The sequence below is a fragment of the Schistocerca nitens genome, chromosome 5 (genome assembly GCF_023898315.1).
Source record: "Schistocerca nitens isolate TAMUIC-IGC-003100 chromosome 5, iqSchNite1.1, whole genome shotgun sequence".
NCBI lineage: Eukaryota > Metazoa > Arthropoda > Insecta > Orthoptera > Acrididae > Schistocerca > Schistocerca nitens.
In genome coordinates, this window is record NC_064618.1 from 846513334 (window position 1) to 846531369 (window position 18036).

Below are 18036 nucleotides of genomic sequence, written 5' to 3' on the forward strand. Positions count from 1 at the left end.
CACATAACAAATTTACATATCTTTCTTTGTCTGTAACACACTTCCAGTCATTAAATTTGGCCTACTCTGAATATTTTACATTTTATTTTGGAACAGTTAAACCATATTGCTTTCAATAAAGCTGTACTACATCTTTCTTCACAACGCAAATCATCCCCAGTAACAAACATTTTTTACCATCACCACTGTCTGTTCTGGAAGGAGAATGTTTTTCGTGCATGAAACAGTAAATTTTGAGTCACTATTGAAACTATAAATATCACAAAGAATTTTGTGTTACAGCTCAGTGCTTAAGCTTCATCTTCTACAAGAGTTCACTTCTTGCTGAAAGATTCAGTAAAACTACTATGAGTGACTTAATTCATTGTGTTCACAATAAAAATAACAACAGAACACAACCAATCCATAGATCGTGGAATGCAAGTTATATGAATTTGCTACCATCACAGTGATTGCTCTCAGAACTGTCATTGAACATTTTTATTGATCACAGGCTCCACACGTGTTGGAGACTAGCTCCAGTCCAGAACATGTTTATAGTTTGATGATTTATATACCAGCTTGTGTGGTATGGTGAAATGCTGCATTTTCCAGACAAGTGTGCGGAAACTGTTGGAGACTGACAGCACGAAATATTTCTTACTGTCATTCAATTGTAACATTATTTTTTAACTATCATTAAGCCTTATTAAAAGTATGGACTTGGAAAGTCAGAAGATGTGATTTGATATTGCTTCAATCATATTTTCCAATTAGGCCATACATTTTTTTGTAGGCAACTGGTACTCCGGTCCAGAACATGTTTATAGTTTGATGATTTATATACCAGCTTGTGTAGCATGGTGAATGAACTAGGATAGGAAATTGATGGAAAAAGTAGTCTTTTGAAATACCACACAAATCTGTAGATAAATAATATGATAAATGAGAAGTATAGATGCTGAAACATGATGCGTTTCTGAATGAAGGCATAAGAAACCACAGTGCCTTGTGAAATGCATTAAGTTCATCATACTAGTTGACAGAACTAATATGGTTTTAAGTTCAATAAAATGAGTGTGAGAAACTATCAGATTCTACAAGGTACTTTGTTTCATATTCTGTACTAGCTCTGTTGAATACAAAAGTTTTCTGGGATTGACTGGGGAGGGGAAGTGGCTTGCAGGTTCACATTTACTAGCAATGGACATTTAATTCATTGACTTGTTGGTATGATAATTTTTCCATTTGTTCGTCCATCATCAGTTAAGTAATTTTATACTTATTTAACATTTTCATATGGACATATATAATAATATTTCTTCAAATGAAATGTGATTGATGGTTTATTTACAAGATATGTCAGACTCTTATTATCTGTGCATATTTCATGAGAGTATTGATGTAGCTGCATACATTGCTGTAATGTATTATTTTATTTAGTCACACTAAATTGGACCGCTTGTTAAATTTCATTGTCTTGATTGTGACACTGAAATTTTTTGTGGCATTTTGTCTTGGTTTCTCCATTACAAAATTTAAAAATATCCATAATATTTGATTGTCTAATTCTAATTTATGTCATCTTACACTGTGTGAAATAAAGCTATTACATGATGCGCTGTAATTTAATGTTACTGTAACAGGAAGAATCATTTTTTTATAGGAAATCCGAAGGCAGAAGGTAGAATTCATGAACAGGATACCAGATGAACCAGAAAAGAATCACCCAGATGCCGTCCATATTGTTATAAAGCTTCCAGATGGGACTCGCCTTGAACGACGGTTTCTGCGGAGTCACACATTGGATGTAAGGATCTTAAGTTGTTTGAATATTGACTATAAAAGCAAATTTTGCAGATCATCTATTTGTTGCTATTGATGTGAGGCCATGCAACTGAATGTTTAAAGAATTCAGTCAGTGACTGATTGAAACAAAAATGTCTCTGAAATAAAGTATTAGCCACGTGACGGTGAACTGTACTGACACATTATTTTTCTCCATAATTCACCTACTTGGTGTAGTGCAATGCCTAGAATTAATCCTTCAGTCTACAGCAGCATGTTCACTTTTATGAAACTTCTTGCTAAATTAAATCAGATGAAATCTGTGTGCTGGACTAGGGCTGAATCCATGTACGCAGTCATTAAAGAATATCTGTGATTTTCAGTAACTGCAAGTGCTCTCATCCGTCATCAGAAACCATAAGAAAAGTGTCAATGCCTTGTCATTTTGCTGTCCATTTCCAACTTGCACAGAAATTTACAAAAAATGGAAAGTAAGGTTGAACAATTGGAGTTAAGTATCTGTGGCATATTAAAGCTAGGACTTCTTGGGAAATCAGTGCTGTAATAACAGGAATATCCTGTACTTTTTGATCTTCAGAATTCACACTAAGTTTAAACAGCAGGAAGAGGAATGAAAGAGAGAATTGACTCCTAAACTGTTATCATCAGTCATAGAACAAAACAACCATATAGCGGAGATGCTGAGTTGCAATTAGGCACAAATAAAGACTATCGAACAAAGCTTTTGGCCAGGCAGGCCTTCATCAGACAAAATGCACGCGCACGCACACTCTCTCTCTCTCTCTCTCTCTCTCTCTCTCTCTCTCTCTCTCTCTCATATACACACACTCTCTCTCTCTCTCTCTCTCTCTCTCTCTCTCTCATATACACACACACACACACGAACGACCAAAGTCTATGACTGGCCTTGGAGATAACTTATTACAGCAATATTGCATTAAGTAGACAGTGAACCTGAAACTATTTAAAGGCATTAATTTACTTAATTTCAAAGACATAATTAAGTTGTCTGTTATTTATGTGACAAGAAGCTAAACATGGTTGCACACAAGGGCTTACAGGTTCATCTACATCCACATGCATACTCTGCAAGCCACCATATGGTGCCTGACAAGGGTACCTCTTACCAGTACTAGTAATTTTCTTTCCTGTTCCACTCTCCAGTAGAGCAAGGGAAAAAGACTATCTGTGTGCCTCTATATGAGCTCAAATTTCTCTTATCATCATATTCCTTACACGGAATGTACGTGGGTGATGGTAGAGTCATATTGCATTCGGCCTCAAATGCCAGTTCCTTTCAGGGATTTTGATACGAGTTCACAAAGCATTTCTGTGATACTTGCATGCTGATGAAACCTACCGGACCAGTACTCGAGAACGAATCACTTTAGTGTACTGTATGCCATCTTCTTTATAGACAAGCTGCATTTTCCCAAAGTTATCCCAATAATGCAAAGTCAACCATTCATCTTACCTGCTACCAATCTGATGTGCTCATTCCATTTCATATTGCTTTGCAATATTATGCATAAGTATGTATTTGATGTGACTGTGTCAGGCAGCAGACCACTGACGCTGTATTCGAACATTATAGGATTGTTTTCCCCTGCTCATCCACATTAACTTACGTTTTTCTACATTTAGAGCCAGCTGCCATTCATCAAACCAACCAGAAATTCTAAGGCATCTTGTATCCTTCTGCAATCATTCATCTTAGACACCTTCCCATACACCACACCATCATCAGCAAATAGCCAGAAATTTATGCTCATGCTGTGTGTTAGACCTATGTATATAGAGATTCAAAGTAGTCCTATCTTACTTCCCTGGGGCATTCCTCATATACCCTTGTCTCTGATGAACACTCACTGTCGAGGAAAACATGCTGGGTTTTATTATTTATGAATTCTTTGGGCCGCCCGCAAATCTGGGAACCTACTCCATATACTCATACGTTCGTTAACAATATGCAATAGGGAATCATGTCAAATGCTTTCTAAAAGTCTGGGAATTTGGAATCTGCCTGTCGCCCTTCATCCATGGTTCTCTCTTATATAATGTGAAAAATGGCAAGTTTCATGTTTTTCTGGCCATAACCTGAATCGACAGATACGCATGGTTATGATATAATATTTGAAAACATTGGATTAAGCACAGTTTTAAAAAATTGATATAACTACTTTATTGATAAAATTAATGCCAACAGACAAGAAACAATTGTGTCGGTTCATTATTGCTAAAAAATATGTTTTGCGGACATTGTTCCGCATCTAATTCTCTCACATGTTGAAATCTGCTGAGAGTGTGCTCTGATGGTGTAGTGTCAAATGGTTCTGCCTCATTATATTGGAGATTACTATGTACTTGATTGTATGATATTTCATCTTTTAACATGGCAATTTCATGGTGCAAACTGTTAACTTTACGATTCAGTGCATTGCTACATGAGTTCAGCTCATTAACAGCACGGTTTATAGATTGAAATTGTTTAGACTAAATGAAAGTAGAAGGCAGTGTTTCTTCAGATTTAGTATCAGTATTAATTTCTAAAATTTCTACTCTGTTTGAAAGGTCATCAAGTTTTTCTGTAAGTGATGGAATTTGAGCAGTATTGTTGGTGTCATTTTTGTCAATCTGTTTCTGCAGTTTCTTTGTACATTTGCTAAGTTTGCATATGTCAGATTTGACTACGGTAGAATCAGTATTGAGCTCTAATTGTTAAAGTTAATATGTCTTCGTGGTGTTTTTCATGTTGTTGACTCAAACGAGTTTCTACTTGTGTTTTATGCTCTGTAAAATCGTTTTGTAACTGTATGTTTGTTTATTGTACGGTTTTAAGATCACCAAAAACTTTACTGTAGAAATTGTCTCTGTATTTTTCTATGTGAGCTATTACATTTGTGCTGATTTCATGTTGCTTGTGAACGAGAGTTTTACATATCTGTTCGATCTTTTTGTTTTGTTGGTTAATAGTCTCGTTTTGCACTTGGACTGCAAGTGTAACTTGCTCTTGAAATCAATTACATGCTTCTATGTGCTGATTGAGACATTCATTAAGTTGCGTTTCTTGTTGTTCAAAACATTCGTTAATTTGTTATTCTATACAGAGTGTCAGTTCTTCTTGTTTTTGTGAGACTTTAGTAACTTCGTCACTGAGTTTTTGAGTCTGCTGGTTCATTGCATCACAGATTTCAGTGAAACATTAGTCTTATTTCTGCTGTGACTTATTATTGCTATCCATGATTTCTTTAAACATTGTCATAATAGCATTATTCGATAATTGACCATCCATGATTATAAAGTATTTTGCGTAAACTGTTCAACAGTGTCAGCATTTTACATGTCTGTTGAGGTTGTATGGGATCTGCAGTTTATAGTCAGTGTCATGTAAACAATCAGTCTGTGTTATTTTCATACAGTACTTTTTGCATGTAATGTACATCTTCTAAGAGCATAACCTTTGTTGTTGGAAGTAGATGCAGAGTGTCTTAACACAGTGGCTGTTTGAAATAGGTAACCATTTTGTACATGCACAGGGGTGTCACGGACTGCTCCTCCTCGATTTTCTTCGTACTGAACAGAATTTGAACTCAGTGCCTCAATATAAGTTCCCCGAACCACTGTATCACACTAATTGACAGTTGCAATGATTGTCTTCAAAGGTTTCTGAGTGCTGTTAAGTATAAAACATTTTGAATATTTAAACAAAGCCACCCTGCAGCTGAGAGTGTAGCTTTCTAGAATTGTAAGCACGTAGCCAGTGATTTGACTGTCACTAGCTACAATGTTTATCTTTTCTCTCTAATTTTATTGGACACTCATATTTATTATTGGATTGAAATCTCAACTTACAAATATTGATTTTATTAAATAAATGTACCATGTTTTTATTTTTAATTACTACTCACATGGAAATGTGGATGTTCACAATGAACTAAAACTTGATATAAAAATCTGAAACGTCAACTAAAAATTACTATACTATTTTATTTTTAGAGCTGTGAACAGTATTGTTGATACATATAATTTTTTCATTTAACAATAATACATTTCAAATTGTTGTTTATACTCATAATTTTATGTGAGTAATGATTGAAATAATACATTGGAAAATCTGGGATGGAATATAACAATATTGTGTAAAGGATAGTCGCTACTCACCATGTAGCGGAGATGCTGATTTGCAGATAGGCAGTTGACCTCGACAGCCAGAGACTGTGGTCGTGTGTGTGTGTGTGTGTGTGTGTGTGTGTGTGTGTGTGTGTGTGTGTGTGTGTGTGTGTGTGTGTGTGTGTGTTTTTCCGATGAAGGCTTTGTTGACTGAAAGAGCTCACTTTCTGACTATGCCTGTCTGTGACTCAGCATCTCCGCTATATGGTAAGTGGCAACTATTCTTTTCTTTGCACAGTATTGAAAATAATGCACATTATTTTTATTTTTAAAAATTTGATTCAATATTTGTTAATTAACATTTCAATTTGATAATAAATATGGAATTCAAATTTTAAAAAAAAGTTTCTTTTTGTGAGAATGAAGCCAATGACTCCCGGATTACAACACTCGATAGCTATCCATTCAGCTACTAAATGCTCTGTTAAAAAGCTCTAAATGAATAAGAATAAGAATCTTTATTAGCCGTTCAGTATTTTCTTATACAGTGGGCTTCGTCAATAAGTTCAATTACAGTATAAAGATGGTTATATTCTCATAACATTGTATATATAAATCATATGAATGTTAGTGTAGTACAATAGCAAACATTTGGAATTTTATAAAGTGTTAATTTCACAATAAAAATGAAAACATTATACAAATTTATATTAAGCGGGGAGTATTCATGTTGATGACACTATGTCATTAACATATACATGTTGATAACACTATGTCATTATCCTAAGATATTGATAACAAATACAGAGCATTCGAAATGGGTCTATGCCTATATGCCTATGCCTATGCCTATATGTTTTGTACTTAACAGATGTAAATAAAACAAAGGTGAGATTTAAATTCTGGGTGAAAGGTTGAAATAGTTACCATCAGTGAAAGTAAAGAAGCATTACAGGACCTTTTTATGCAATTCCAATATTGTGTTCTTGTAAGGATCAGCAACTGCATTTACTTTTAATTTATTTAGGTTTCTGTCACAGTTGCATATAATTGTTTTTATTGGTGTCAAGTTGTGAACCCTAGTTTAAAAGAACAAAAATTTTTGTGCATAAATTCAAACTGTTCAAACATCAATTTTTCTGGCTCCTGTATCTTCCATTTATGTATTTCTCATTCCTCAAGTATGTCCAATATCATTCCTTTAACAGAGGAATTTCCAAATTAAACTTACAAGGGACCTTCACCAATTTCCTTGCAGCAACAGATAAAGCGATTGAGCACATTGAAGCATTTGTAATTAAGTTTGGTAAATAACATATAAATGTACATATGAACTATGTCAACTTTACTGTTACATGAATGTGTAAGTATCACAATGAATGCCATATGATCCTTTAGCTGCTACTTGTAAAATTTTCATAGTATTTTCAATAATGCCTGCTGCTTGATTTTTGCTTCACAAATGATAGGCAAAAGCAGTCTTGTTGGTCTAAGTAGGTACATATCAGACTGAACAACAAGACTGCTTTTGGCCATCATTTGGGAAGCACAAAACACATAGCAGGTGGTACTGAAAATACTATGAAAATTTCACTTGTAGCACCTAAAGGAATGAAATTACATGTACTTGAGGAATGGGAAACATATAAATGGAAGATAAGGGAGTGGGCCAAATTTATGAATGAATAGCCCAAATTCAATAATTTCTTTTTAAAAGTGAAATATGATCCATTACAGCAATGGCCATGCAGATTAATATTTTATAAAATAATTTGACATCTGAGACCTTTCTCAATACAATATCTCAGTATTTTGTTTTAAATTTATAGAACTCACATGAATAATAATAAACAGCTAAAGACACCTGTCAAATTTTGAATGTGGCATTGGAATTATATTACAGTCAAATTGCACCTAATATATGAAAAAATCTTATGAATGTTTCATTGAAATTATATATAGCCAAACATTAGAGAAATAGATATTTCATAATTGATCTACTGTTATGTTGCTATGGCTGCCAGTCTTTCTAAGCCCATTACCCAAGAATGCAGTAAGATATTAGCTAACCCCTCACCTCCCCCTACTATCAGCATCATTGTCTAACTAAGCTTTAGAATGAAAAAGAATTTTCTTTGAAAATTTTAACTTTTGAAATGTTGAAAGATAAATGATATTTAGTATTGTAGGTGTTTTATTAATCCAAAGACTAATGAGACAGTGAGACACTTTGTACTGCTAATTGCTGCTAATAATAATAATAATAACAGTTATAATAAGAAATCACTGTCACTAATAACATAGATACAACAACACAACACTGCCATTAAACTGGAGTGCCTTTATGCAGCAGAATTTTTAGTCCTCAACAAGAAGGGAGAAACTGAAGAACTGGAGAAAAAGAAAAGGAAGGTACTATGGAAAATATTCAGTTGAAGAAAGGTTGGGAGTGTGTTAATGAGAAGAGGTAATGAAGAAACCCACACTAAAAGTGAAAAACTGTCATATGCTCTCAGGAAAAGTAGGATTTCATTTTATGGCCTCCTGACTCAAATGAACCCAGAAAGACTGACTGAAAAATATTTGACCATTTCAGCATAAATCAAAAAATATGAATCATTTGGTTCAGGGAAGTGAAACAGGACTTAGTTGAAATTAACATTACATAAGGAGAAATTCTTGACAGAGTTAGGAAGTTCTGGGGGTTTCAGGTAAAAGTCAGAAAGTGCATCACGGTATGGATAGATGAAAGAAGAGAAGAATGCATTGAGAGAATGAAGAAATTCTGGAAGACAGAAAAATCAGCAGAAAAGACAGAATCATGAAGTTTCTCCACGTGGTCCACAGATATGTGAAATCAAAGAAAGAAAGGAGAAGACTAAGTAGGTACTACAGCATTGTAGTAGCCATTACATAGTTACTGTTTTAACAATGTAGGAAACAGTAGATTGCTACTTGCTGTAAAGGTAACACACTAAGTTGCAGGCAGCACAACTAAAAAGATGCTTACACATAAGCTTTCAGCCTCAGCCTTCATCGGAAAAAGAGAAGTACTCACCATTCATTCACACAAGTAAGCACACCTCATGCGCACACGACTGCCAGATCCATCAGCTTGGGCCAGAATGCATTGTGGCCCGAGGTGGCAGAGTTGGCAGTCATGTGTGCGTGAGATGTGGCTACTTGTGGGAATGAATGCTGCGGTTTTCCCTTTTTCTGATGAAGGCTGAGGCTGGAAGCTTATGTGTAAGCATCTTTTTAACTGTGCTGTCTGCAACTGAGTGCGTTATCTTTACATTGTAAGTAGTAGTTTTATCTTCTACTACATTATTGATACTCCTACCTGTCGTTTCCATTGTTTGACAGTAACTGTTTTGTTGCACTGTCATTTAGTTCGTTTATTGTTGCAAAGTGAGTAATAAAACAATTTTTGGTCTATTGTGGGAACTACTTGCAACTCAGAGAAGAGATCTTCATGATATATGCAACATATATGTGTCAATTTTATCATCATGTATCCATGGTACAAAGTAGGTATGTAGTGTGTGGACTATGTGAGGAGGTCCATACATTCGTTTCACAAACTGTAACCACCACATCTGTCAGTGCTAGTATTTGAAATAAAAAATGTAATTACTGGTAATGACAGTTTGGTAATCACTCCCCTACTCTCCTACAAAATAATGAAAGCAGTAATGATCATTTAAAAATAATTTAGTTTTGTGGCCGAAAAATAATTGTACCTTTCTGTTTTACCCTTCATTTTATCCCTTGGTGAGGGAGGGAGGGAGGTTGGGAACCACTGGCCTAATAAAAGACATTTTGTAGAAATTGAGTCAGAAACTTTCTCAAGATTAATCAACCACATCCAGTGGGGTAGTGTCTATCATTGTTTAATTTTATTCCAAGTAATCCCATGTGCTACATTTGCTTCTAAAACCAGCTTGTTCCTTTACTTCATTCAAATCAATTGTTTCGTGTATGGTGTGCGATCATTTTAGTGAATACATTGTACATTATGGAAACTGATAGGTCTGACAGTTCTTTATGTCTTGCCTATGATCTTTATTGTGAAATAGAACAGTTACAGCATAGTTCACATTTGTGAAGTTGCCTTCCTCTACAGATGTTCTCCAAATAATTTTAAAAGTTCTATTTGTATTACTTTGCATTCAGTTTTAGTACTTTCTGTTGAAACATCCTCATCTGCTGTCCCATTGCCTTTCTTCATTCCTTGAACAGCATCATATATCTCATCTGTTGTTATTTCCAGAATGTCATTATTTTCATATGTGCAAGTACACGTGCTGTATTTACTTGCACTCCAATTTAGTCATTCATTGAAGAGTACAGTTATTTCTTGGTGAGTGATTGGATATGGAGAACAGTAATCTTTGGAATATAGAGCCAACAATATGAATGTTGTCTACTCTTTTGAAACCATTGAGATAATGTGAAGTCATCCTGACTTATACAGCAGTGTCCCATATTTCATCCTTTCATGTGGTAAGATAGATACTGCCGATGTTATTCAATCTGTATATTGAGCAAGCAGTAAAGGAAACAAAAGAAAAATTCGGAGTAGGTATTAAAATTCATGGAGAAGAAGTAAAAACTTTGAGGTTCGCCAATGACATTGTAATTCTGTCAGAGACAGCAAAAGACTTGGAATAGCAGTTGAACGGAATGGACAGTGTCTTGAAAGGAGGATATAAGATGAACATCAACAAAAGCAAAACGAGGATAATGGAATGTAGTCAAATTAAATCGGGTGATGCTGAGGGGATTAGATTAGGAAATGAGACACTTAAAGTAGTAAAGGAGTTTTGCTATTTGGGGAGCAAAATAACTGATGATGGTCGAAGTAGAGAGGATATAAAATGTAGACTGGCAATGGCAAGGAAATCGTTTCTGAAGAAGAGAAATTTGTTAACATCGAGTATAGGTTTAAGTGTCAGGAAGTCGTTTCTGAAAGTATTTGTATGGAGTGTAGCCATGTATGGATGTGAAACATGGACGATAACCAGTTTGGACAAGAAGAGAATAGAAGCCTTCGAAATGTGGTGCTACAGAAGAATGCTGAAGATAACGTGGGTAGATCACGTTAACTAATGAAGAGGTATTGAATAGGATTGGGGAGAAGAGAAGTTTGTGGCACAACTTGACTAGAAAAAGGGATCGGTTGGTAGGACAAGTTTTGAGGCATCAAGGGATCACAAATTTAGCATTGGAGGGCAGCGTGGAGGGTAAAAATCGTAGAGGGAGACCAAGAGATGAATACACTAAGCAGATTCAGAAGGATGTAGGTAGCAGTAGGTACTGGGAGATGAAGAAGCTTGCACAGGATAGAGTAGCATGGAGAGCTGCGTCAGACCAGTCTCAGGACTGAAGACCACAACAACAACAACATGTGGTGTCATTCTGGAAATATTTATACTGACAGAATTCTGGCCTGTTGTGATGTTTTTTTAAAAAAGTATGTGCTATAACCATATTTAATTCAATCTATTACTTCATGTTTCAGAATTGTACACATATAATATGTGTTACATGGCATACTTTTTTGTGCTGTGTGTGATTTTCAGTCCATCGTCTCTATAGAAGAATAGGAAGAGCTGAAAGAAGAACATTTTTGTGTAATGGTGAAGAAACAAACAGTCTTGGTTGCAGGGATATAATTATTATTTATTTACAAGTGACACATCTCACCTAATTCAAGCATCTTCAGATTGCCTGAATATTAGAATGTGTTAGGTACGTGGGATACAGAGCATGCAGAATGTCCCACCAAAAAATTGCCCTTGCCAAATATTCAGAAGCATTGCACAGTGTCGTTGTTGAGGCATGTGGCATAGTCCAATGAATCCAAAACAGAATCAGACCTACTTAGCTCTGCCACCATGCAAACAATGGGAGGCGTAGTTGCTCATATCTGACCTATACATATAGCTACTACACCGCTGACGTGTTTGCTTGGTGACAGATCTATTTAGGCCTGATCCTGTTTTGCATTCAGTTGACTATGTCGCATGCCTCGCAAAGGACACCATGCAAACTTCCCAAATATTTGACGAGGGAAATTATTGGGCGGACATTCTGTATGCTCTGCATCCCATGCATCTAACACTATATAATATTCAGCCCAACTGATTGTGCCTGAATCAGGCGAAATGCATCATTTGTAAATATATAATAATTACATCCCTGAACCAAAACTGTTTGTTTCTTCATTGTATATTACTGGTTGCTGTACCATTCCTGGCATGTACTGGGAAAAATATTTTTGTGTGATGTGCTACTGAGACTTAAGAGTGGGGTTGAGTATTCATTAGGGGAATTCAGTCACACAATAAATTCTGTTTAAAATCAAATTTGATTCAGACATCTACATCTACATCGATACTCTGCAAATCACACTTAAGGATACAGGATACTTATAAATGGTGGAAAAAATGAATTTTTTTATGACTTTATTAAATTCTATAGTCTTTCCTGATTACATTGATATATACGTTATAGGGGTTCAAATGAAAAATGATCTATATATACCAAATTTTAAAGTTACGGTGATGTATACCGCCACACCTTATTTATTTCTGTTACAGAAACCAGTATTATTTCTAAAAGAATTGTGAACTTTCTGTTCCAGTGATTATACGTATGATACATTGTATATGTTGGTAACAGTTCATGTTTCTAGTGACTGTAAATGATTATCTTTGCTAGTATTTACTTTTGTTTCACTGAAGCAGTTTGTTCATGTGTTACTGAATGTTTGTTGCCCAATTGCAAAATATATTTGTGGAGGTACATATACTTTAGTGTGCAATAAATACGAAATATGCCACACATCAAGAAATTCAATAAAGGAAATTCTGTGGTAACCAGTTCACAAACAAAGCAAGCCACACTGTTGAAAGTAACCTATGTATCAGTTCTTCAGGGAAGAACCTCCCACATGGCACGCCTCCTGGCGATTCATATTTTTGTGTTAACAATGATGCTGTTTGTAGCGGATTTTTTGTTGTTGATGTGGGCATCTTATCTTCTTTGATAAGTGGCAAAATGTAAACAGTGTGATGGTGTAGGCTGTCTGGAAATAACTGAACAACAAACTAGCAGGAAGGGTTTAGCGTCAAAATTAGTTGTTCTGTGTGGATCATGCAATAAATCTACCTCGAAAATGACTTCAAACATTGTGCATAATTTACATGATGTGAATTTGAAACTAGTGTATGCAATGCGTGCAATAGGAAAAGGAAAAAAGGCTGCTCAGATGCTTTGTGGTTTGATGGACCTTCCTCCTCCTCCTCCTCCTCCTCCTCCCAGTAGGTTCAGCAAGTACATAAAAATACTTTTAGGTGCCTTGATGGTTGTATCTAAAGCATCTATGAAACGTGCAGTAAATATTAGTGGAACCAGGGACATTGCTGTTGCACTTGGTGGGATATGGCAACGTCGAGGACATCATTCCTGGAATGGTGAAGTGCTACTTCTCTGGAGAATAGAAAAGTTGTTGATGTTGAGTGCTTATCTAGGTACTATCACACCTGCCATGGTAACACTGAGGAACATATTGAACATCAGTTTTCTAAGAATTATGATGGTTACAGTGGAGGAATAGAGTGTGATGGAGCTCTAAAAATATTTCAGAGATCGGTGCCTATTTATAACGTTAGATTTACGAAGTACCTAGGCGATGGGGACTCTAAAGATTTCAATAAAATTAATGAGTTCAATGTTTATGGTGATACCTTGCCAACAAAAGTGGTGTGTTGTGGACATGTGAAAAAGAGGATGGGTACTGCATTGAGAAAGCTACGAAGAGAAATGAAAGTAAAGTTGCTATCTGATGGAAAATCTCTTTGTGGCTGAGACAGATTGACAGAAGCAGAAATAGACCTTCTTCAGAGTTATTATGGATTGGCCATTAGACAAACTGCACCTCTAAATGATGTTACAGCAATGAGAAAGTCTGTCTGGGCCAACTACTTTCATGAGTTGTGTACAGATAACCACCCTGTTCATGGACTTTGCCCTAAAGGAGCAGATCCTTGGTGTGGTTACCAAAAAGAAAAAGATAGTGGTCAAATATACCATCATAAGCATTCTCTTCCTGAGCCTGTTATGAATTAAATAAAACCAATTTATAGAGGCCTGAGTGACCCTGTTTTGCTTAGTAAATTTCTTCATGGTGGCACTCAGAATACAAATAAAAGTTTCAACCATTGCATATGGGAAAGATTACCCAAGAATGTTTTTGTAGGACTAAATACATTAAAAGTTGGTGTACTTGATGCAGTGATATGTTTCAGTGATGGAGTGATAGGAAGACTGGAAGTCCTGAGAAATTTAAGCATAAAATGTGGCTCTAATATGGAAGATAAATTGCTTGCGTGTGACAGACAAAGGGTGCACGAAGCTGAAAGATTTGCTGTTCAAGTTACCAAAGAGGCATGAAGTGCTAAAAGGAATTCCAAGAGGAAGCTAGAAGATGAAGAAATGGTGCAGGATGAAGACTATGATTCAGGAATGTTCTGAGGCACAGTTTAATTGGACTCATACCTTCATTCGCAGTTTCCCGGAAGTTGTATTTTTTAGGTACAAATATTTCCTAAAGTTTATGAAGCATCTCCCTGATTTTTTTCTGTATCTTGCAATAACTACTACTAATTATTGCAGAATCAACTAAATTATATAAAAAATAACATTTTTATTAGGAAAAAATTATAAAAATTAAAATGTAAGATGTGATTTTTTTATCCTTGAAATGTACGTAATAGGTGGAATTAAATAGGTCTAGTACCTCAGCCATCATGTCATGCATATCTGGTAAAAATTTGGTCTCCTTAAAATGTATAACACTGGATTAAATGGTACCTCAATTTGGGGAAGCATTTTGGAAAAAAATTGCATCAATTTCTTTGTAATTTTTTGAATAACACTAAGCAGGTTCAAAAATATTCAAAATACTTCTAGTTTGTTTAGAAAGTGTGCTGCATTGCATGATATCAACAAAAAAATCTGTAAAACATATACATTATAAACAGTGCCTGAAAGAAACAGCTGTTGATTTTTACATAATATTGGGCCAGAAAAGTACCCTGTATCCTTAAGTGCCTGGCAGAAGGTTCATTGAACCACCTTTACAATAATTTTCTGTTGTTCCAATCTCAAGCAGCATGAAGAAAAAATGAACACCTATATCCTTCTGTGCGAGCTCTCATTTTCCTTATTTTATTTTGATGATTGTTTCTCTCAATGTAGGTCGGTGTCAACAAAATATTTTCGCATTCAGAGGAGAAAGTGAGTGATTGAAATTTTGTGAGGAGATCCCACTGGAATGAAAAACAACTTTGTTTTAGTGATGTCCACTCCAAATCCTGTATAATGTCAGTGACACTCTCTCTTCTGTTTCACGATAATGCAAAATGTGCTGCTTTTCTTTGAACTTTTTGAATGTACTCCCTTAATCCTATCTGGTAAGGATCCCAGATCACACAGCAGTACTCCAAAAGAGGACGGACATCAAAACAACTGCTACTGAAGAAAATATGTGTCAGAGCTGATTGAAGAGGATACTGCATACTGCACCATTGAAAGCTCTATAAATGTCACAAATGATATTTACCTCCAATGCTGTGAATATCAACTGTAAGAAAGAATAAAACAACACCCTTTTTTATATTATATATTGGTGTCTCTGGCATGTGTACATTGCTTAACAAGACGCAGCCCTTACATTTTATGACAACAAGATAAACGGTTGAGTTACACTAATGGGGTAGGAGGAGTAGTGGTACTATAAACCAAACTATGCGGTGTTTTCGAATAACTTAGAGAGAATTACAGATATTTTATGTTAATGCCAAAAAGACGTAAGTGTTGATACACACATTGTGCAAGTGCAAAGCAGTTTTTCCTCTTTTGTATGTGCCTCTCAGCTGCTCAGTCCCTCTCTTCTATGTTCAGTACCAATGTACTTGCTTTCAAAAATTATATTTTGTCCTGGAGTGTTTTCGTTAATCCATAACTTTATACTCAGAGTATTTACACATCTGTGCTATAATCTAATACTTTCCTTGAATTGCTACAATTTTGTAATATTCAAAGTCCGTATATTTATTTTTCACCTTTTTGTTTCAGGCTGTTTTCTATTATATATTTTGTCACCCATCATCACCAGTGAGTTTTGAAGTGGCAACAAATTTTCCAAAGCGTGTCCTACAATGCTCTCCTGGAGCAGAGGGAACAGCAAAGCAGACACTGGCAGAAGCTGGCCTCATTCGGAGAGAAGTGCTGTTTGTTTATGATTTGGATGCATAAATGTGATAATTTTTTACATTATACCCAGACAACCAGTTTCCTAGTGTCACCTTTTCTTCCACTGTCTACTTCCCATTTTAAGTCTGGCAAGCTAATTAAAGATTTAACAAAATACTGCTGCCCTAGCCCCCATAAACAAACATGAATGTTTTTCACTTCGTATGGTAAGGGAACAGAGTCATAATTTTGCAGTATGTAAGACACAAAATTGGATGAAAATTGCATGCATTACACAGCATGTACTTTTGGAGTGTCAACACATGTTATCTCTCTGTTTCAAGTGAGCAAGTATTTCCCATTCCTCACCTTTTTTATAAGCTGCTGTAATTGGAAATGCACATTCTCACATCAGTGAATCATTTGCATTATACTGACGTGTAAAGCACTTATAACCCACAGAGGCAAGTAAGGGTGACGTAACTGGTGAAGTCTCTTTGAGTTAACCACTCTTTATCACATTGAAAGCTGGTTCAGCAAAATTATTTATGAACAGAATGACTTTGGCAGGTCCACTGTTAAGTATTTTCTACTTTGCAAAGTATTTATTTTAAACTCTCAGTTTTGCATTTCTCTCTGTTATTTCATATATATTTTTTATGTTAATATAATATTGTACATTTTGTTGACAAGAAGTGTGTATAGTTACATATCATCTTATCTGTTCACCTTGTGTTTATGTAAGTCTATTTGTATCTTTTTTGTTGAGTGTAGTAAATATAAGGATGTAAACATATTATTTCATACTCTGTTAAAATTGTGTCATTCTGCTCAGATGAATTTCTATTTTAAATAAAACAATTGTGCAACTAAACAATTTTATTGAAGTTACTTTGGAATTACAGACAATTATTTGAAAAACTTGAGGAATGTTTTGCAACATAACTATTACAATCAATTTAAATGTAAAATAGTGGTTCAATTTTTGTAATTGTGAAATACTAATTTGTGGGTTTCTCATCAAATGGATTATACAACATACTGAAGGAAGGTGCACCTATAACAAGCATTAAATTTGGTATTAGGAAGGGTACTAATGACCCAGACACCATGCGCATAAGAGAAAGGAAATGTATATAAAAAATTTGTGTTTGGCACAGAGACCTCATTGGGACCAATGACAGTTTCTTATTCTTATGATGCTGCATGTACTTTAATGTTTCTTGTTCAGATGCTTCTACAGAAAAGTTTTTAATCCAGCTTTTAAAAGTAGCCATATTCTGTGTGTTTCATGTAAATGAATAACCTGAAATATAATGTAGTCATGAACATATTTGATTTAGAGTTGGTATTGCCAATAGAATTATATCCAAATCAGGTGACTGCTTATAAGTTGTATGTTGCATCATTTTGGCAATTAAGGCCCTTGGCGACTGAGTTCTACATCTGTGAACATACTCCACAAGCCACCGTATGATGCACGTTGGATGGTACCATGTACCACTGCCACACTTATATGGCCACCTGTCAAAAGCGTGAATAATCACCTTTTACAGCATGGACCAGTGTGAGGCATGCAAAAGAGTGTCAATCAGGTTCTGGAAGGTATCGATGCAGATTCGGAGCCATGCTGTTTCTGTGCCTTGGTAGATGCACTAGGTGCCTCAGTTGAGGACCCATGGTGCGAATGGCCTGATCGAGGTGGTCCCACTGATTCTTGATTGGGTTTAAATTCAGGGAGGATGGTAAACTCATCGTGGTGCTCTTCGAACCACGGACATACACTGGCCCCTAAGGATAGATGTAGCCTTGTGCTGATCCATTATGCCTTCCAACTGATGAGATAACCCAGGGAATGCCACGAACACATTACCC

At 35.6% G+C, this 18036-nt stretch overlaps 1 protein-coding gene across 1 annotated transcript in view; it reads left to right on the forward strand.

The window, feature by feature from the left end:
- The window catches only part of LOC126260900 (FAS-associated factor 2), a 118966-nt gene extending 101987 nt beyond the window's left edge, over positions 1–16979 (forward strand). The window contains exons 7-8 of the mRNA XM_049958354.1: positions 1646–1789; positions 16045–16979. Of these exons, the coding sequence (XP_049814311.1) occupies positions 1646–1789; positions 16045–16224 (324 nt within the window). The 3' untranslated portion in view covers positions 16225–16979. The remainder of the gene's footprint in view (positions 1–1645; positions 1790–16044) is intronic.
- Positions 16980–18036: the final 1057 nt, after the last annotated feature.